A 21,793-nucleotide genomic window follows, 5' to 3' on the forward strand; every position below is an offset into this window, starting at 1 on the left:
GAGGCGGGAGCATTTTCATCTTTCTGCGTGGCAGGGAAGATCTTGGGGGCCTCCTCAGGGACGAGGGCTGCCCTGGCGACATCATGGGCTTCAGGAGCAGCCGTATCAGCTTCGGCACTGCCAGGAACGGCCTCACTGGCCCCTAGGTTGGCCAGGGCAGCCTGGGAAGCATCTTCCCTGGCTGGGGAGGCTTCGGCAACCTCTCCACTGGCCCAGGCAGCGGCCAGGCCTCCGGTGCCCACACGGGCCCCCTCTTCCACTTGCAAGTGCTCACTCCTAGCTGCGGTGGCCTCCCATGCCTCGGTCTCCTGAATGAGCCGCAGCATCCCCAGGAAGCCAGGTGGTCTCCTGTCCAGCCGCATCCTCCTCAGCTTGTTCTCGAGCATCTCGTTGGGGCGGGCCCGCATCAGCACCTGCCGGACGCGTAACTGGTCCGCACGGTTGGGATGGATGGCCCCCTTCTCCACGGCCGACTGCAGCAGGCCTTCCAGGCGAATCACATAGACAAAGAGAGTCTCCTGGGGCCGCTGGCCACAGGTCAGGAACTTCAGCCATGCGGTCGTGGGGGTGTCCTTCCTCCCAAACACCTGGACCAGCGCGGCCAGGCAATCCTGTGCAGGGACGTCAGGGTTTTCTGCCAGGAGGCCGCACACGAGATCCAGTGCGGGGCCACCCAAGCTCTCCATCAGCCTCCTCCTCCTCTCCCTTTCTGTGATGTGGCACCACAGGTACAGCGTGTCGCTGGCGTGATCCAGCCAGCTCTCAAAGGACTCTTCTTCTCGGTGTGGCTCTTCCATTCCAGGAAAGGTTCTCAGTTTCATAGAGGCCCTGTTTTCCAGCACAGGCTGCCAGACCGGGCTCCAAGGCTGGGTCCAGGATCTTCCCGCACCTATGGCTCCTGCCACACCCACAGCTCCTTCCTCACCTGCAGGTCCCGCCTCACCTGCAGCTCCTGCCACACTCACAGATCCTAACAAACCTGCAATTCCTGCGTCCCCAGCGGCTCCCTCCTCATCTGACTCTCCTGCTTCCTCTTCAGGCCCTGCCTGGCCCACAGAGGCTGCCCTGCCTCCACTTCCTTCCTCACCTCCAGCCACTGCCCCGCCTCCAGCTGCTGCCTTGCCTCCAGTTCCTTCCTCACCTCCAGCTCCTGCCCCGCCTCCAGACCTTGCCTCCCCTCCTGCCTGGCCTTCAGCTTCTGCCTGGCCTCCTTCCTCACCTCCAGCTGCTGCCCCGCCTCCAGCTCCTTCCTGGCCTCCAGCTTCTGCCTGGCCTCCTTCCTCACCTCCAGCTGCTGCCCCGCCTCCAGCTCCTTCCTGGCCTCCAGCTTCTGCCTGGCCTCCTTCCTCACCTCCAGCTGCTGCCCCGCCTCCAGCTCCTTCCTGGCCTCCAGAAGCTGCCTTGCCTCCAGCTCCTGCCCCATCCCCAGCTCCTGCCTCGCCTGCCAGGGCAACCCCTGCTTGCCTCTGGGTCTGTGCAAGGAAATTGAGTGTATCCTCTGACTCTGATTCCGGGGCCTGGGGCAGAAAGACCACAGTCCAGGGTCCTCCCATGCCTGGTATTTGTCGGGGGATCACACTTCGGTTTAAATACTGAGCCATCTCCACCAAGGCGACCTTGGATCTGAACTCCTTTCTGAACACCTTGCCCAGCACTCGGTATCTGCCCAGGGGCTGGAGGGCAGCCTTCACGGCCTCCTGGAATTCCTGGTCCTCACAGTCGTCGGGAATGCCCAGGATGAGCAGCGAGCGCTGCTCATTCACGCCCATCCACCTGCACCAGTCACGCAGCACTGCCACTGCCATCGCCACTGCTCACAACCTGAGGGTGGAGAGAAATGACTGGAGAGGGGCACAGACTGTCGCAGCGTGAGCCCCAGCCTGTGAGTGCAAAGGGGCGAAGGGTGTGTCCAGAGCACACAGCGCCCCCCCCCTCACCGCACAGCCAAGCCCATCCTCCTCACACTGGTGGCCCCCTCTGCCTCTCCTCCTGTTTTGTTTGATATTCCAAAAACTTTTTTGATACTATACTAATTTATTTACTAGATACAGAGCTAGTCACCTTTTCTTTTTTTTTTCTGGCATCACCTTTAGGAATTGCTGTTTCTCCCAAGGAATATGTCAAGGTTTCAAATTTTTTATGTACATTTTTCCATAATATTCTCTCCCTTCTCTTTCTGATGTCTGTCTGATCTATAGGGATAGCCCTCTTTCATTCCTGATACTGGTAGTGTTCCCTTCCTTCTTTCTTGATTACACTCAACAGGGCTTTACCACTTTTGTTTCTCTTTTAAAAAAAATTTGGGGGGGGACACCTGGGTGGCTCAGTTAAGCCTCCGACTTCGACTCAGGTCATGATCTCATGGTTTATGAGTTCAAGCCCCATGTCGGGCTCTGTGCTGACAGATAGCTCAGAGGTGGGAGCCTGCTTCAGATTCTGTGTCTTCCTTGCTCTCTGCCCCTCCCCCATCCCTTCTCTCTCTCTCTCTCTCTCTCTCTCTCTCTCTCTCTCTCTCCCTCCCTCTTTCTCTCTCTCAAAAAAAAATTTCTTTTTTTAATTTTCTTTAGGTTTGGGGCACCTGGGTGGCTCAGTCGGTTAAGCGTCCAACTTCAGCTCAGGTCATGATCTCCTGGTTCACGAGTTTGAGCCTGGCGTCGGCCTCTGTGCTGACAGCTCTGAGCCTGGAGCCTGCTTCAGACTCTGTGTCTCCCTCTCTCTCTGCCTCTCCCCTGCTTGCACTCAGTTTCCCTCCCTCTCTCTCTCTCTCTGTCTCAAATGAAAACATTACATTATTTTTAAGTTTATTTACTAATTTTTGAGAAAGAGAGAGCTAGGGAGTGTCAGAGAGAGAGGGGGAGAGAGAATCCCAAGCAGGCTCTGCACTGTCAGCACAGAGCCCATTGTGGGGCTTCAACTCACAAACCGTGTGATCATGACCTGAGCCAAAACCAAGAGTCGGACACTTAATCGGTGAGCCACCCAGGCTCCCCTTGTGTCTCTCTTAAAAACAGAAGCCGACATATGGCTTTGTTAAATGTCTCGATAATTTGCTTTCTAGTACTGATTTCTTTTCTTAGTTACAGCATTTTTTCAGCCAGCTAATTTTGCATTTACTTTATTCTTTTTATAGTTTCTTTGAATGCACCATTAGGTCATTGACCTTATGCCTTTCTTCTTTTCTAATATAAATATTTAGAACAATACATTTTCTTCTGATTGCTTCTTTAGCTGCCTCCCAATAATTTCAGTAAGTCTTGGGTTTATTATTCAGTTTGAAATATTTTCCAAGTTCCTTCGTGCTTTCTTCTTTGAGCCACGAGTTTCCAAATATTTAAAAATACGTTACCGTTACTAATTTTAAATAAAACTCCCCTGTGACCAGAGAACTTATTATGTAAAAACACAATCCTTTAAAACTCATGGAGACTTTTTTATGGCCCAACATATGATGTATCTGGGTGAATGTGCAAAGCACTTTTGTAAAGAATCTGTATTTTCTGTGGAGGACAAGGTCTTGCCCCTCCCACGGCTAGAATCCTTATTCCATCTCCCATCTCGGAGGCGACCCGAGGCCCCCCCCCCCCGGTACCCCCCCCAGAACCCCTCCCCCACGCACCCTGGGCCAGTCAGTGCAGTACCTTCCAGCCCATCCCCCTCCCCGCACCCAGGCTCACAGCAGGGTGGCAGCACCCATCTAGTCCCTGGAAGCAGGGCTCCCCGACACGCTTAGACATTAGCCTTCCTCTCCCACTTCCTCACAACCGGAGCTCTCCGTCCCCCCTCCCAACCGTTACCCCTCGCTCCCTTGCTCTCCACACCCTCAGCCAGTCACCCTCCCTTGTGGCCCTCCGAGTCGCGCACCCACCTTAGCCGCCCCCTCTAGCCTCCCCACACCGAGGAGTCCTCCCACCAGCGCCTGCCAGCAGGGACCCTTCCCACACACACACACACACACACACAACCCGAGCGGGCGCCCCCTTCTTGCCAGGGGCAGTTGGCGCCCTTCTTTCCCCGCTCCCCCTTCCCCCGCGCAGAGCCCGGTAGCTTCCCCCCCCCCCACGCCTCCCCAGTCCTAGGCTCCTCCCCATCCCCCCCACCTCAGCAGGGCGCTCCTCCCCCTCCCCTTCCGCCACTCCCAGTAGCCGTTAGTCCTCCCACCCAGTCTGAGCACCGGGCACCCTTCCTCTCCCGCACCCCCGACACCAGTGGTCAGGAGCTCTCTCCCCCTAGCCCCCGAAGCTAGCCGCCACCGCCCAGCGGCCAGCCCTGCCCTCTCACCACCCCACCAGGGAATCGTCCCCGCCACCGTCCTCCCCAGCGGTGCTCCCCTCAGGCCTCCAGCCTCTGGCACCAGGGAGCCCTCCTTACCTGCTCCTCACAAGCTTAGATATTAGCCCCACTGGAGCGCCCAACCAGACGCCCCTCAGCCAGCAGGCCTCCTCTCGGGCCTCCGACACTGTGGAATCTTTCCTTCCCTCGGGTGCCCCCGCCCCGCTCCCACACCGCCACGGGCGTCCGCGTTAGTTCTCCCCTCACCCGGAAGCATGCCCACCGTCTCCCCAACCTCCATTCGTGCCACGAGGACTCTGTTCCGGCCACCGCCCCCCGCCCCCGACCACAAGCCCTCTACTCTGGCCACCGGGCACCACCAGGAGCCCTCTATTCAGGGGACTGCCCCCCCCCACCCACAAGCCCTCTATTCGGGCTAGGAGGCCTCTATTCCGCCCAACGCCCGCCCACGAGTCCTCTATTCCGCCCAACGCCCCCCCCCCCCACGAGCCCTCTATTCGGCCACTAGGCCTCTATTCTGGCCACAGCCCCCACACAAGGCCGCTATGCCGGACACCAGCGCACCCCCCCCCACGAGTTCTCTTTTCCGGCCACCGTCCCCCCCCTCACGAGGCCTCTATTCCGGACAGCCCCCCAGCCCTCTTTTCTGGCCAGGAGCCCTCTATTCCGCCCAGGAGCCCTCTATTCCGCCCAAAGCCCTCCCCCCACGAGCCTTCTATTCGGCCACTAGGCCTCTATTCTGGCCACAGCCCCCACATAAGGCCGCTATTCCGGACACCAGCGCACCCCGCCACGAGTTCTCTTTTCCGGCCACCGTCCCCCCCTCACGAGCCCTCTATTCCGCCCAACGCCCCCCCGCCCCCCACGAGCCCTCTATTCGGCCACTAGACCTCTATTCTGGCCACAGCCCCCACACAAGGACGCTATTCCGGACACCAGAGCACCCCCCCCCCCACAATTCTCTTTTCCGGCCACCGTCGCCCCCCTCATGAGGCCTCTATTCCGGACAACCCACCCAGCCCTCTTTTCTGGCCACGAGCCCTCTATTCCGCCCAACGCCCCCCCCCCCACGAGCCCTCTATTCAGGCGAATGCCCCCCCCCCACGAGCCCTCTATTCAGGCCACGAGGCCTCTATTCGCCCAACGCCCGCCCACGAGCCCTCTATTCCGGCCAACGCCCCCCCGCCCCCCACGAGCCCTCTATTCGGCCACTAGGCCTCTATTCCTGCCACAGCCCCCACACAGGGCCGCTATGCCGGACACCAGCGCACCCCCCCCCCCACGAATTCTCTTTTCCGGCCACTGTCCCCTCCTCACGAGGCCTCTATTCCGGACACCCCCCCCCCCCAGCCCTCTTTTCTGGCCACGAGCCTCTATTCCGCCCAACGCCCTCCCTCCACGAGCCCTCTATTCGGCCACTAGGCCTCTATTCTGGCCACAGCCCCCACACAAGGCCGCTATTCCGGACACCAGCGCACCCCCCCCCACGAGTTCTCTTTTCCGGCCACCGTCCACCCCCCCTCATGAGGCCTCTATTCTGGACCCCCCCCCCAGCCCTTTTTTCTGGCCAGGAGCCCTGTATTCCGCCCAACGCGCCCCCCCCACGAGCCCTCTATTCAGGCGAATGCCCCCCCCCCCATGAGCCCTCTATTCGGCCATAGGCCTCTATTCCAGCAACAGCCCCCACACAAGGCCGCTATTCCGGACACCAGCGCACGCCCCCCCCCCCGCGAGTTCTCTATTCCGGCTACGGCCCCCCCCAACACGAGCCCTCTACTATGGCCACGAGCCCCCCCACAACGAGCCCTCTAATCAGGCGAATGCCCCCCCCCACGAGCGCTCTATTCGGGCACGAGGCCTCTATTCGCCCAACGCCCGCCCACGAGCCCTCTATTCCGCCCAACGCCCCCCCCCCGCCCCCCCCCCCCCGCCACGAGCCCTCTATTAGGCCACTAGGCCTCTATTCCGGCCACAGCCCCCACACAAGGCCGCTATTCCGGACACCAGCGCACCCCCCCCCCCGAGTTCTCTTTTACGGCCACCGTCCCCCCCCTCACGAGGCCTCTATTCCGGACACCGCCCAGCCTTCTTTTCTGGCCACGAGCCCTCTATTCCGCCCAACACCCCCCCCCCCCACGAGCCCTCTATTCGGCCACTAGGCCTCTATTCCGGCCACAGCCCCCACACAAGGCCGCTATTCCGGACACCAGCGCACCCCCCCCCCACGAGTTCTCTTTTCCGGCCACCGTCCCCCCCCTCACGAGGCCTCTATTCTGGACACCCCCCCCCCCGCCCTCTTTTCTGGCCACGAGCCCTCTATTCCGCCCAACGCTCCCCGCCCCCCACGAGCCCTCTATTCGGCCACTAGGCCTCTATTCTGGCCACAGCCCCCACACAAGGCCGCTATTCAGGACACGAGCGCGCACCCCCCCCCTCCCACGAGTTCTCTTTTCCGGCGACCGTCCCCCTCCTCACGAGCTCTCTACTCCGGCCACCGGCGCCCCCCCACAAGCTCTCTATTCGGCCCACGGGCCCCCCCCACGAGCCCTCTATTCAGGCGAATGCCCCCCCCCAACGAGCCCTCTATTCGGGCCACGAGCCCTCTATTCCGCCCAACGCCCGCCCCCCCCCACGAGACCTCTATTCGGCCACTAGGCCTCTATTCCCGCCACAGCCCCCACACAAGGCGGCTATTCCGGACACCAGCGCACCCCCCCCCCACGAGTTCTCTTTTCCGGCCACTGTCCCCCCCTCACGAGGCCTCTATTCCGGACAGCCCCCCAGCCCTCTTTTCTCGCCAGGACCCCTCTATTCCGCCCAACGCCCTCCCCCCACGAGCCCTCTATTCGGCCACTAGGCCTCTATTCCGGCCACAGCACCCAAACAAGGCCGCTATTCCGGACACCAGCGCACCCCCCCCCACGAGTTCTCTTTTCCGGCCACTGTCCCCCCCTCACGAGGCCTCTATTCCGGACACCCCCCCCAGCCCTCTTTTCTCGCCAGGACCCCTCTATTCCGCCCAACGCCCTCCCCCCACGAGCCCTCTATTCGGCCACTGGGCCTCTTTTCTGGCCACAGCCCCCACACAAGGCCCCTATTCCGGACACCAGCGCACCCCCCCCCCCCGCGAGTTCTCTATCCCGGCTACCGCCGCCCCCAACACGAGCCCTCTACTATGGCCACGAGCCCCCCCACAACGAGCCCTCTAATCAGGCGAATGCCCCCCCCCACGAGCCCTCTATTCGGGGCACAAGGCCTCTATTCGCCCAACGCCCGCCCACAAGCCCTCTATTCCGCCCAACGCCCTCCCCCCACGAGACCTCTATTCGGCCACTGGGCCTCTTTTCTGGCCACAGCCCCCACACAAGGCCGCTATTCCGGAAACCAGCGCACCCCCCCCCCACGAGTTCTCTTTTCCGGCCACCGTCCCCTCCCCTCATGAGGCCTCTATTCCGGACACCCCCCCCAGCATTCTTTTCTGGCCAGGAGCCCTGTATTCCGCCCAACGCCCCCCCCCACATGCCCTCTATTCAGGCGAATGCCCCCCCCCATGAGCCCTCTATTCGGCCACTAGGCCTCTATTCCGGCCACAGCCCCCACACAAGGCCGCTATTCCGGACACCAGCGCACCCCCCCCCGCGAGTTCTCTATTCCGGCTACCGCCCCCCCCAACACGAGCCCTCTACTATGGCCACGAGCCCCCCCACAACGAGGCTCTAATCAGGCGAATGCCCCCCCCCCACGAGCCCTCTATTCGGGGCACGAGGCCTCTATTCGCCCAACGCCCGCCCACGAGCCCTCTATTTCGCCCAACGCCCCCCCCTCCCCCTCCCCCTCCCCCCCCCCCTCCCCCGCCACGAGTCCTCTATTCGGCCACTAGGCGTCTATTCCGGCCACAACCCCCAAACAAGGCCGCTATTCCGGACACCAGCGCACCCCCCCCCGAGTTCTCTTTTCCGGCCACCGTCCCCCTCCTCACGAGCTCTCTACTCCGGCCACCGGCGCTCCCCCACAAGCTCTCTATTCGGCCCACGAGCCCCCCCCCAGGAGCCCTCTATTCAGGCGAATGCCCCCCCCCAACGATCTCTCTTCGGGCCAAGAGCCCTCTATTCCGCCCTCGCCCGCCCACGAGCCCTCTATTCCGCCCAACGCCCCCCCCCCCACGAGACCTCTATTTGGCCACTAGGCCTCTATTCCGGCCACAGCCCCCACACAAGGCCGCTATGCCGGACACCAGCGCACCCCCCCCCCCACGAGTTCTCTTTTCCGGCCACTGTCCCCCCCTCACGAGGCCTCTATTCTGGACAGCCCCCCAGCCCTCTTTTCTCGCCAGGACCCCTCTATTCCGCCCAACGCCCTCCCCCCACGAGCCCTCTATTCGGCCACTAGGCCTCTATTCCGGCCACAGCACCCAAACAAGGCCGCTATTCCGGACACCAGCGCACCCCCCCCCCACGAGTTCTCTTTTCCGGCCACCGTCCCCCCCCTCACGAGGCCTCTATTCCGGACAGCCCCCCAGCCCTCTTTTCTGGCCAGGAGCCCTCTATTCCGCCCAAAGCCCTCCCCCCACGAGCCTTCTATTCGGCCACTAGGCCTCTATTCTGGCCACAGCCCCCACACAAGGCCGCTATTCCGGACACCAGCGCACCCCGCCACGAGTTCTCTTTTCCGGCCACCGTCCCCCCCTCACGAGCCCTCTATTCCGCCCAACGCGCCCCCCCCACGAGCCCTCTATTCAGGCGAATGCCCCCGCCCATGAGCCCTCTATTCGGCCATAGGCCTCTATTCCGGCCACAGCCCCCACACAAGGCCGCTATTCCGGACACCAGCGCACGCCCCCCCCCGCGAGTTCTCTATTCCGGCTACGGCCCCCCCCAACACGAGCCCTCTACTATGGCCACGAGCCCCCCCACAACGAGCCCTCTAATCAGGCGAATGCCCCCCCCCCACGAGCGCTCTATTCGGGGCACGAGGCCTCTATTCGCCCAACGCCCGCCCACGAGCCCTCTATTCCGCCCAACGGCCCCCCCCCCCCGCCACGAGCCCTCTCTTAGGCCACTAGGCCTCTATTCTGGCCACAGCCCCCACACAAGGCCGCTATTCCGGACACCAGCGCACCCCCCCCCGAGTTCTCTTTTACGGCCACCGTCCCCCCCCTCACGAGGCCTCTATTCGGGACACCCCCCCCCAGCCCACTTTTCTGGCCACGAGCCCTCTATTCCGCCCACCCCTCCCCCCCCAAGAGCCCTCTATTCGGCCACTAGGCCTCTATTCCAGCCACAGCCCCCACACAAGGCAGCTATGCCGGACACCAGTGCACCCCCCCCCACGAGTTCTCTTTTCCGGCCACTGTCCCCCCCTCACGAGGCCTCTATTCCGGACACCCCCCCCAGCCCTCTTTTCTGGCCACGAGCCTCTATTCCGCCCAACGCCCTCCCCCCACGAGCCCTCTATTCGGCCACTAGGCCTCTATTCCGGCCACAGCCCCCACACAAGGCCGCTATTCCGGACACCAGCGCACCCCCCCCCCCGCGAGTTCTCTATTCCGGCTACCGCCCCCCCCAACACGAGCCCTCTAATATGGCCACGAGCCCCCCCACAACGAGCCCTCTAATCAGGCGAATGCCCCCCCCCCCACGAGCCCTCTATTCGGGGCACGAGGCCTAATTCGCCCGACGCCCGCCCACGAGCCCTCTATTCGGCCACTAGGCCTCTATTCCCGCCACAGCACCCACACAAGGCTGCTATTCCGGACACCAGCGCACCCCCCCCCCACGAGTTCTCTTTTCCGGCCACTGTCCCCCCCTCACGAGGCCTCTATTCCGGACAGCCCCCCAGCCCTCTTTTCTCGCCAGGACTCCTCTATTCCGCCCAACGCCCTCCCCCCACGAGCCCTCTATTCAGCCACTAGGCCTCTATTCCGGCCACAGCACCCAAACAAGGCCGCTATTCCGGACACCAGCGCACCCCCCCCCACGAGTTCTCTTTTCCGGCCACCGTCCCCTCCCCTCATGAGGCCTCTATTCCGGACACCCCCCCCAGCACTCTTTTCTGGCCAGGAGCCCTGTATTCCGCCCAACGCCCCCCCCCCACATGCCCTCTATTCAGGCGAATGCCCCCCCCCATGAGCCCTCTATTCGGCCACTAGGCCTCTATTCCGGCCACAGCCCCCACACAAGGCCGCTATTCCGGACACCAGCGCACCCCCCCCCCGCGAGTTCTCTATTCCGGCTACCGCCCCCCCCAACACGAGCCCTCTACTATGGCCACGAGCCCCCCCACAACGAGGCTCTAATCAGGCGAATGCCCCCCCCCCACGAGCCCTCTATTCGGGGCACGAGGCCTCTATTCGCCCAACGCCCGCCCACGAGCCCTCTATTTCGCCCAACGCCCCCCCCTTCCCCCTCCCCCTCCCCCTCCCCCCCCCCCCCCCCCCCCCCCCCGCCACGAGTCCTCTATTCGGCCACTAGGCGTCTATTCCGGCCACAACCCCCAAACAAGGCCGCTATTCCGGACACCAGCGCACCCCCCCCGAGTTCTCTTTTCCGGCCACCGTCCCCCTCCTCACGAGCTCTCTACTCCGGCCACCGGCGCTCCCCCACAAGCTCTCTATTCGGCCCACGAGCCCCCCCCCAGGAGCCCTCTATTCAGGCGAATGCCCCCCCCCAACGATCTCTCTTCGGGCCAAGAGCCCTCTATTCCGCCCTCGCCCGCCCACGAGCCCTCTATTCCGCCCAACGCCCCCCCCCCCACGAGACCTCTATTTGGCCACTAGGCCTCTATTCCGGCCACAGCCCCCACACAAGGCCGCTATGCCGGACACCAGCGCACCCCCCGCCCCACGAGTTCTCTTTTCCGGCCACTGTCCCCCCCTCACGAGGCCTCTATTCTGGACAGCCCCCCAGCCCTCTTTTCTCGCCAGGACCCCTCTATTCCGCCCAACGCCCTCCCCCCACGAGCCCTCTATTCGGCCACTAGGCCTCTATTCCGGCCACAGCACCCAAACAAGGCCGCTATTCCGGACACCAGCGCACCCCCCCCCCACGAGTTCTCTTTTCCGGCCACCGTCCCCCCCCTCACGAGGCCTCTATTCCGGACAGCCCCCCAGCCCTCTTTTCTGGCCAGTAGCCCTCTATTCCGCCCAAAGCCCTCCCCCCACGAGCCTTCTATTCGGCCACTAGGCCTCTATTCTGGCCACAGCCCCCACACAAGGCCGCTATTCCGGACACCAGCGCACCCCGCCACGAGTTCTCTTTTCCGGCCACCGTCCCCCCCTCACGAGCCCTCTATTCCGCCCAACGCGCCCCCCCCACGAGCCCTCTATTCAGGCGAATGCCCCCCCCCCATGAGCCCTCTATTCGGCCATAGGCCTCTATTCCGGCCACAGCCCCCACACAAGGCCGCTATTCCGGACACCAGCGCACGCCCCCCCCCCCCCGCGAGTTCTCTATTCCGGCTACGGCCCCCCCCAACACGAGCCCTCTACTATGGCCACGAGCCCCCCCACAACGAGCCCTCTAATCAGGCGAATGCCCCCCCCCCACGAGCGCTCTATTCGGGGCACGAGGCCTCTATTCGCCCAACGCCCGCCCACGAGCCCTCTATTCCGCCCAACGGCCCCCCCCCCCCCCCCCCCCCCCCCCCCGCCACGAGCCCTCTCTTAGGCCACTAGGCCTCTATTCTGGCCACAGCCCCCACACAAGGCCGCTATTCCGGACACCAGCGCACCCCCCCCCCCGAGTTCTCTTTTACGGCCACCATCCCCCCCCTCACGAGGCCTCTATTCGGGACACCCCCCCCCCCCGCCCACTTTTCTGGCCACGAGCCCTCTATTCCGCCCACCCCTCCCCCCCCAAGAGCCCTCTATTCGGCCACTAGGCCTCTATTCCAGCCACAGCCCCCACACAAGGCGGCTATGCCGGACACCAGTGCACCCCCCCCCACGAGTTCTCTTTTCCGGCCACTGTCCCCCCCTCACGAGGCCTCTATTCCGGACACCCCCCCCAGCCCTCTTTTCTGGCCACGAGCCTCTATTCCGCCCAACGCCCTCCCCCCACGAGCCCTCTATTCGGCCACTAGGCCTCTATTCCGGCCACAGCCCCCACACAAGGCCGCTATTCCGGACACCAGCGCACCCCCCCCCCCCGCGAGTTCTCTATTCCGGCTACCGCCCCCCCCAACACGAGCCCTCTAATATGGCCACGAGCCCCCCCACAACGAGCCCTCTAATCAGGCGAATGCCCCCCCCCCCACGAGCCCTCTATTCGGGGCACGAGGCCTAATTCGCCCGACGCCCGCCCACGAGCCCTCTATTCGGCCACTAGGCCTCTATTCCCGCCACAGCACCCACACAAGGCTGCTATTCCGGACACCAGCGCACCCCCCCCCCACGAGTTCTCTTTTCCGGCCACTGTCCCCCCCTCACGAGGCCTCTATTCCGGACAGCCCCCCAGCCCTCTTTTCTCGCCAGGACTCCTCTATTCCGCCCAACGCCCTCCCCCCACGAGCCCTCTATTCAGCCACTAGGCCTCTATTCCGGCCACAGCACCCAAACAAGGCCGCTATTCCGGACACCAGCGCACCCCCCCCCACGAGTTCTCTTTTCCGGCCACTGTCCCCCCCTCACGAGGCCTCTATTCCGGACACCCCCCCCAGCCCTCTTTTCTGGCCACGAGCCTCTATTCCGCCCAACGCCCTCCCCCCACGAGCCCTCTATTCGGCCACTGGGCCTCTTTTCTGGCCACAGCCCCCACACAAGGCCCCTATTCCGGACACCAGCGCACCCCCCCCCCGCGAGTTCTCTATTCCGGCTACCGCCCCCCCCAACACGAGCCCTCTACTATGGCCACGAGCCCCCCCACAACGAGCCCTCTAATCAGGCGAATGCCCCCCCCCACGAGCCCTCTATTCGGGGCACAAGGCCTCTATTCGCCCAACGCCCGCCCACAAGCCCTCTATTCCGCCCAACGCCCTCCCCCCACGAGACCTCTATTCGGCCACTGGGCCTCTTTTCTGGCCACAGCCCCCACACAAGGCCGCTATTCCGGAAACCAGCGCACCCCCCCCCCACGAGTTCTCTTTTCCGGCCACCGTCCCCTCCCCTCATGAGGCCTCTATTCCGGACACCCCCACCAGCACTCTTTTCTGGCCAGGAGCCCTGTATTCCGCCCAACGCCCCCCCCACATGCCCTCTATTCAGGCGAATGCCCCCCCCCATGAGCCCTCTATTCGGCCACTAGGCCTCTATTCCGGCCACAGCCCCCACACAAGGCCGCTATTCCGGACACCAGCGCACCCCCCCCCCCACGAGTTCTCTATTCCGGCTACCGCCCCCCCCAACACGAGCCCTCTACTATGGCCACGAGCCCCCCCACAACGAGGCTCTAATCAGGCGAATGCCCCCCCCCCCACGAGCCCTCTATTCGGGGCACGAGGCCTCTATTCGGGGCACGAGGCCTCTATTCGCCCAACGCCCGCCCACGAGCCCTCTATTCCGCCCAACGCCCCCCCCCCCCACGAGACCTCTATTCGGCCACTAGGCCTCTATTCCGGCCACAGCCCCCACACAAGGCCGCTATGCCGGACACCAGCGCACCCCCCCCCACGAGTTCTCTTTTACGGCCACCGTCCCCCCCTCACGAGGCCTCTATTCCGGACACCCCCCCCCCCGCCCTCTTTTCTGGCCACGAGCCCTCTATTCCGCCCAACGCTCCCCGCCCCCCACGAGCCCTCTATTCGGCCACTAGGCCTCTATTCCGGCCACAGCCCCCACACAAGGCCGCTATGCCGGACACCAGCGCACCCCCCCCCACGAGTTCTCTTTTCCGGCCACCGTCCCCCCCTCACGAGGCCTCTATTCTGGACAGCCCCCCAGCCCTCTTTTCTCGCCAGGACCCCTCTATTCCGCCCAACGCCCTCCCCCCACGAGCCCTCTATTCGGCCACTAGGCCTCTATTCCGGCCACAGCACCCAAACAAGGCCGCTATTCCGGACACCAGCGCACCCCCCCCCCCACGAGTTCTATTTTCCGGCCACCGTCCCCCCCCTCACGAGGCCTCTATTCCGGACAGCCCCCCAGCCCTCTTTTCTGGCCAGGAGTCCTCTATTCCGCCCAAAGCCCTCCCCCCACGAGCCTTCTATTCGGCCACTAGGCCTCTATTCTGGCCACAGCCCCCACACAAGGCCGCTATTCCGGACACCAGCGCACCCCGCCACGAGTTCTCTTTTCCGGCCACCGTCCCCCCCTCACGAGCCCTCTATTCCGCCCAACGCCCCCCCGCCCCCCACGAGCCCTCTATTCGGCCACTAGACCTCTATTCTGGCCACAGCCCCCACACAAGGACGCTATTCCGGACACCAGAGCACCCCCCCACCACAATTCTCTTTTCCGGCCACCGTCGCCCCCCCCACGAGCCCTCTATTCAGGCGAATGCCCCCCCCCATGAGCCCTCTATTCGGCCACTAGGCCTCTATTCCGGCCACAGCCCCCACACAAGGCCGCTATTCCGGACACCAGCGCACCCCCCCCCCCCGCGAGTTCTCTATTCCGGCTACCGCCCCCCCCAACACGAGCCCGCTAATATGGCCACGAGCCCCCCCACAACGAGCCCTCTAATCAGGCGAATGCCCCCCCCCCACGAGCCCTCTATTCGGGGCACGAGGCCTCTATTCGCCCAACGCCCGCCCACGAGCCCTCTATTCCGCCCAACGCCCCCCCCCCCCACGAGCCCTCTATTGGGCCACTAGGCCTCTATTGCGGCCACAGCCCCCACACAAGGCCGCTATTCCGGACACCAGCGCACCCCCCCCCACGAGTTCTCTTTTACGGCCACCGTCCCCCCCCTCACGAGGCCTCTATTCCGGACAGCCCCCCAGCCCTCTTTTCTGGCCACGAGCCCTCTATTCCGCCCAACGCCCCCCGCCCCCCACGAGCCCTCTATTCGGCCACTAGGCCTCTATTCTGGCCACAGACCCCACACAAGGCCGCTATTCCGGACACCAGCCCGCACCCCCCCCCCACGAGTTCTCTTTCCCGGCCACCGTCCCCCCCCTCACGAGCTCTCTACTCCGGCCACCAGCGCCCCCCCACAAGCTCTCTATTCGGCCCACGGGCCCCCCCCAGGAGCCCTCTATTCAGGCGAATGCCCCCCCCAGGAGCCCTCTATTCGTACCATCGGCCCCCCCCAAGAGGCCTCTATTCAGGCAACCGCCCCCCCACGAGCCCTGTACTCCAGCCACCGCCCCCTCCCCCCCAACCACGAGCTCTCTACTCCGGCCACCAGCGCCGCCTCACGAGCCCTCTACTCCGGCCACCGCCCCCCTCCCCCCACGAGCCCTCTATTCAGGCGACTGCCCCCCCCCACGAGCCCTCTTCGGGCCACGAGCCCTCTATTCCGCCCAACGCCCGCCCACGAGCCCTGTATTCCGCCCAACGACCCCCCGCCCCCCACGAGCCCTCTATTCGGCCACTAGACCTCTATTCTGGCCACAGCCCCCACACAAGGCCGCTATTCCGGACACCAGCGCGCACCCCCCCCCCACGAGTTCTCTTTTCCGGCCACCGTCCCCCCCCTCACGAGCTCTCTACTCCGGCCACCGGCGCCCCCCCACAAGCTCTCTATTCGGCCCACGGGCCACCCCCAGGAGCCCTCTATTCAGGCGAATGCCCCCCCCCCAACGAGCCCTCTATTCGGGCCACGAGCCCTCTATTCCGCCCAACGCCCGCCCACGATCCCTCTATTCCGCCCAACGCCCCCCCCCCCTCACGAGACCTCTATTCGGCCACTAGGCCTCTATTCCGGCCACAGCCCCCACACAAGGCCGCTATTCCGGACACCAGCGCACCCCCCCCCCCGCGAGTTCTCTATTCCGGCTACGGCCCCCCCCAACACGAGCCCTCTACTATGTCCACGAGCCCCCCCACAAGCTCTCTATTCGGCCCACGGGCCCCCCCCAGGAGCCCTCTATTCAGGCGAATGCCCCCCCACGAGCCCTCTATTCGTACCATCGGCCCCCCCAAGAGGCCTCTATTCAGGCAACCGCCCCCCCACGAGCCCTGTACTCCAGCCACCGCCCCCTCCCCCCCAACCACGAGCTCTCTACTCCGGCCACCAGCGCTGCCTCACGAGCCCTCTACTCCGGCCACCGCCCCCCTCCTCCCACGAGCTCTCTATTCAGGCGAATGCCCCCCCCCCACGAGCCCTCTATTCGGGCCACGAGCCCTCTATTCCGCCCAACGCCCGCCCACGAGCCCTCTATTCCGCCCAACGACCCCCCGCCCCCCACGAGCCCTCTATTCGGCCACTAGACCTCTATTCTGGCCACAGCCCCCACACAAGGCCGCTATTCCGGACACCAGCGCGAACCCCCCCCCCACGAGTTCTCTTTTCCGGCCACCGTCCCCCCCCTCACGAGCTCTCTACTCCGGCCACCGGCGCCCCCCCACAAGCTCTCTATTCGGCCCACGGGCCCCTCCCCAGGAGCCCTCTATTCAGGCGAATGCCCCCCCCCAACGAGCCCTCTATTCGGGCCAGGAGCCCTCTATTCCGCCCAACGCCCGCCCACGAGCCCTCTATTCCGCCCAACGCCCCCCCCCCCACGAGCCCTCTACTCCAGCCATCGCCCCCTCCCCCCCAACCACGAGCTCTCTACTCCGGCCACCGGCGCCGCCTCACGAGCCCTCTACTCCGGCCACCGCCCCCCTCCCCCCGCGAGCCCTCTATTCGGGCCACGAGGCCTCTATTCGGGGCACCCTCCCCCCCCACGAGCCTTCTATTCCGGCCATCCTCACCCACCTCGGCTCCCCGCCCGGGCACCCGCACCCGACGCAGCCGGGAACTCCGAAGCCCCGGTGCTAACACGGCCCGCGCCCACCCTCTTACCTTCTCCAGCTGGGGGACCGACCCCACGCTCCCACTCACAAGGGTCTGAAGAACTCGCCTCAGCCGCAGAGCCGGGAACTGCGTGGCCGCCTCTCCCAAGCACTCGGTGCGAAGGCCACGCGGGCTTCCAGCTCTCCCAGAAGCCCCCAGGCCGAGAAGCTAGAAAGTTCTCGGCGACGCGCTCTTTACGGAGCAAATGATTGGACCAGGAGAGCACGTGAGGAGGCAAAATGTTACTGTAGCGACTGGGCCTCGCGAGCCGTGGGGGCTCGAGGTTCCAAGGCTCGGAGCCTGCAGAAGGCTCCCCGCCTTCACTTTGCACCCTTACGATGGCCTCCCGACAAGGCGGTGGCGTCGGAGGGACAGACCTGCAGACCCAGGGCTCATCGTGGCGAATCGGGCAGAGTTCCTTCAGAGGTGGCTTTCTGTGGTGGTTGGTAAGGTCACAAACATATTCTCTATTTCTATTGATTTCGGATCTAGCTGTTTCAACTGCTGAGGCAGACATGTTAAAATCTCCACCTATACTTGTGGGAAAGTCTGTTTTTCTCTGGATTCTGTCAACTTTTGTTTCATGTATTTGGCAGCCCTTTTATTGGCTGCAAGGAAGTCTATCAGTTCTGTGTTCCTGATTAATTGATGCTTACATCATCATTACCTTTTATGTCGGGCGATAGTCTTGCCTTTAAATATGTTTTGTCTAATTTAATAGAGCCATTCCCACTTTCTTAGGCTTACTATTTGCATGCTATATAATGTGGGATTCTCTCACTATCAACATATCGGAGTCCTTATTTTTATTATTTTTAAGAAAATTTTTTTAATGTTTATTTATTTTTGAGACAGAGACAGAGCATGAACGGGGGAGGGGCGGGGAGAGAGGGAGGCGCAGAATCCGAAGCAGGCTCCAGGCTCGGAGCTGTCAGCACAGAGCCCGATGCGGGGCTGGAACTCACGGACTGCGAGATCATGACCTGAGCCGGAGTCGGACGCCCGACCGAATGAGCCACCCAGGCGCCCCATATTTTCAAATTGCATCTCCTGTAGACAGCAAAATCCTCGCTCCTTCTTCATTCTGACAATCTGTGCCTTGCAGTTGCAGTGTTTAACCCGTTAACTTTGACTATACCTTTTGAACGGTTGGATTTAGGTGTGTCTTCTTACTGTCCGTCTCAGTCTGCTCATCAGGCTGCTGTGACAAAATATCACAGACTGGGTGGCTTATAAACAACAAACTATTTCTTTCTCACAGCTCTGGAGTCTAGAAAGGCCACGATCAAGGTCCTGGCAGATTCTGTGTCGGGTGAGAGCCCGCTTTCACAGTTAACAGACAGCCATCTTCTGCCCATGTCCACAGGAGTGGGTGAGGGACCTCTCCGGAGCCTCTCTTATGATGGATGGCACTAACCCCATTCAAGGGCTCCTCCCCACGACCTAATCACCTCCCAAAGTCACCTCCTAACTCGCTGCGATTGGGATTTAACATGTGAATTTGGGGGAGGACACGAACATTCAGTCTGTAGCACTGTCTGTCCATCTATTTTTGTTCCTATGTTCCCCTTTTCCTGCCTGAGATAATGAATTATTTAAAATTCCACCGTAACTTATCTACGGCTTTTTTAGGCAGCTATCATTTTGCATTGCATTGTTTTTACAGTGATTCCTCTACAGACTACAACGCATACCCTTAACCGTTCACTTGTCTACTTGAGGTTAGTGTTGTACCACTTTACGTAAACGTAAGAACCTTCCCACCATATAGATTCATTCGCCCTCTACCTCATCCCTCATGCTGTAGTTGCCATATGTGTTACGTCTACCTCTATTATAAAGCCTACAATACGCTAGTATAGTTTCTACTCGACATGGTCATACGTGTGACAAAGATATTGAGAGCAAATAAGTATTCTTCAATAGTTGCCTACATGTTTACCATTTCTGGCGTTCTTCATCTCTAACCAAAAAATCAAATTTTCCCTCCACTGTCATGTTTCTTTAGAAAGACTCCCTGGGGTGTCTGGGTGGCTCAGTCGGTTGGGCGTCCGACCTCAGCTCAGGTCATGATCTCACGGTTTCTGAGTTCAAGCCCCAGGTTCAAGGTGAACAAGGCACACATCCTCAATTTTGGGCCTTTCACATGGGGATTCCATTCACTGTGGCTGGGGGCTCAGGGAGAGCACCAGCCTGGGCAGAAAAGCGTGAGTTGCATTTTGGACATGTGAGTTGCACGCATCCAAGTGGCGATGTCTAGAATGCAGCTGGATAGAAGGGGCAGGGACTCTGAGGAGACGTCTGGGCTAGGGAAAGAGTGGGGCATTATGGAAAGCTCCAGGTGGCCCGGGGATGAGTCCACCTACAGACGTGTCTCACCTGCCCCTCCTCCCAAGTGTACACACAGGCCTGGGGACGGGCCCCTAGTGGGAACAGGCAGTGGGGGGCGAGGTGCAGCTGGCTGCAGGTCGACCTCAGGCTGAGTAGCTGCCCTAGGCTGCTGGAAGGTGGGCCTCCCGTCCGCCAGCACACCTCGGAAAAGCTGGATAGCTCTCGCAGGTCCCTATGATTGGTGACCCTTCTGGCCACAGCCCTTGCCGCCCAAAGGAATGCCTGGAGACAGGACACTGCTGGCTGCTCTCCCAGCAGCCATTCGCCCTTACTTCTTTGCTCTGAGGACCCCCTTTTTTGTTTCAGTGTCTGTCCCTCCCTCACACAGCTCAGGGCATGATAACCCCCAATCCCCAAATCCAGAGGCAGGTCTGATTGGTCCACGGCCAGCGGCGCATGGCATCCCTAGGGCAACTAGTAGTGATCTGGGCAGCCCACCACCCACAAGGCCCAGCAGGGTGGGAGGAGAGGACTCACATTCTGTGTGAGGAGGAGGGCTTCTCTTTCTTCGGGCAGGGTCAAGGAAGCACGTGGTCCCAACTGCTGCTGACAGACCTTCCCCAGAACACAGAGAGCAGCCTGACTCCGGAGCCAAGACTCGATGCTACCAGGAGGCTGGGTCGGGGCGCCTGGGGGTGCTCAGTCGGTTGTGCGTCCGACTTCAGCTCAGGTCATGATCTCGTGGTTCACGAGTTCGAGCCCCGCGTCGGCCTCTGTGCTGACAGCTCGGAGCCTGGAGCCTGCTTCGGATTCTGTGTCTCATTCTCTCTCTGCCCCTCGCCCACTTGTGCTCTGTCTCCCTCTGTCCCTCAAAAATAAATGTAAAAAAAAAAATTAAGAAGGAGGCTGGCTCTTGGGGCAGTGTAGCACCTAAGGACACAGAGTGTGGGGGGGGGGCATCAAGGGACAGTGGTAGTAGGCACATTGGGAGGGTCAGTGAAGGGACGGGGTGGCCATACTGGAAGGGACAGTTGAGGGACCGTGGTGGCCACACTGAGGAAGGACAGCAAAGGAAAAGTGTTGGCTCCCCTCTGGGAGATTCAGCGGCCAGAGCAGCAATGCCGTCATCGGCAAAGCCCCAGCTCCAGCCTGAGCTTCAAGCCCACAAAGGCCAAGGTGGGCTGTTTGGAAGGGAGGGTTTTGCTCCCTCCTGGCACCCAAGCCCGACGCCACTGCCCCCACCATCCTCGCTACGAGCGCCCCATCAAACCTCAGGGACCCCAAGGGTATGAGGACTGGCCCCCCATGTGACATAACATCTCCCCCCGCACGAGCCACTCAGTGTTCTGACCCTGGCGCCGGGTAAGGAGCAGCCTCCGTGACCCGGCACGCTGACTGCCACGCGCATTCCCAGCTACCGCACACCCCAGGGCCCCCCCCCGCCCCGTCTCCCAGCAGGACGGTTTGGACCGCCCCCTCCTCCACCCGCAGGCTCCGCTCCATGCATGCCACCTTCACCACAGGGGTGCGCAGGTGCGGGGACCTGCATAGAAACAGCTTGTGCTGTCCATCTGTCCACAAACCAGCTCACCTCCCATGTCAATCCCGGGCTCTGTCTGTCACCCTCAGTTGGTGTCAAGGCCCTGCACGGGCCCCGCACCGCCTTCCTCCATGGGAGGAATGGGCTGGCAGAGCAGGTCGGCCACAGCGTAGGTGGCATGGGGGGCACGGGTGGCGTCCTCCCGCAGGCACCACCCCAGGCCAGCCACCTGCGACTTTGCCCCACGCCCTCCTCGGGCCTGGCCTCCCTGCACCTGGCTCAGACCCCACCCTCCCCAGCGAGAGGTTCACTCACTTCCACTGATGACTTAGATTCCCCTGGACTCCTTCTTCAGTCCCCTTCCCCACTGGGGTCCCTGGGACCTGCTGCCCTCAGGGCACCATCCCCTGCCTGCAGTGGGCGAGGCTGCCTCTCTCCAGGAAGGTTCACCCTCCTCCCACAATGAGGGGAGGCACATGGGAGGAGAGAGGGAGCAGGACGGCCCTGTGCCGATCACTGTTGGAGCCGACCGGGGCGTCCACAGACTTCTGTCCTATTACGCTCTCCGGGCTCGGGCTCGGCGTGTGTTTGAAATTCTTGGGAATAAAAAACTTGAAAAAAGGCTAGAAGGGAAATTTTCCTCCTGCTACAACGGTGGGCTTACCAGTTTCTCTTCGTAGGTCTATCACCTCTGCTTTAGGCATTCTGACGCTGTCCAGGCTAAGTGTAGTAATGCCACCACCGCCGACGTGAGAAGCCC

The 21,793-nt window shown here is 62.5% G+C and overlaps 1 protein-coding gene across 1 annotated transcript in view; it reads right to left on the reverse strand.

The window, feature by feature from the left end:
* LOC101100193 (paraneoplastic antigen Ma6E-like) overlaps nucleotides 1-17,366 on the reverse strand; it is an 18,523-nt gene extending 1,157 nt beyond the window's left edge. The window contains exons 1-3 of the mRNA XM_045050402.1: nucleotides 17,172-17,366; nucleotides 1,305-1,821; nucleotides 6-1,202 (exon numbers count right to left, since the gene is read on the reverse strand). Coding sequence (XP_044906337.1) covers nucleotides 6-1,202; nucleotides 1,305-1,805 — 1,698 coding nt within the window. The 5' untranslated portion in view covers nucleotides 1,806-1,821; nucleotides 17,172-17,366. The remainder of the gene's footprint in view (nucleotides 1-5; nucleotides 1,203-1,304; nucleotides 1,822-17,171) is intronic.
* Nucleotides 17,367-21,793: the final 4,427 nt, after the last annotated feature.

Source organism: Felis catus, chromosome X (genome assembly GCF_018350175.1).
Source record: "Felis catus isolate Fca126 chromosome X, F.catus_Fca126_mat1.0, whole genome shotgun sequence".
Lineage (NCBI taxonomy): Eukaryota > Metazoa > Chordata > Mammalia > Carnivora > Felidae > Felis > Felis catus.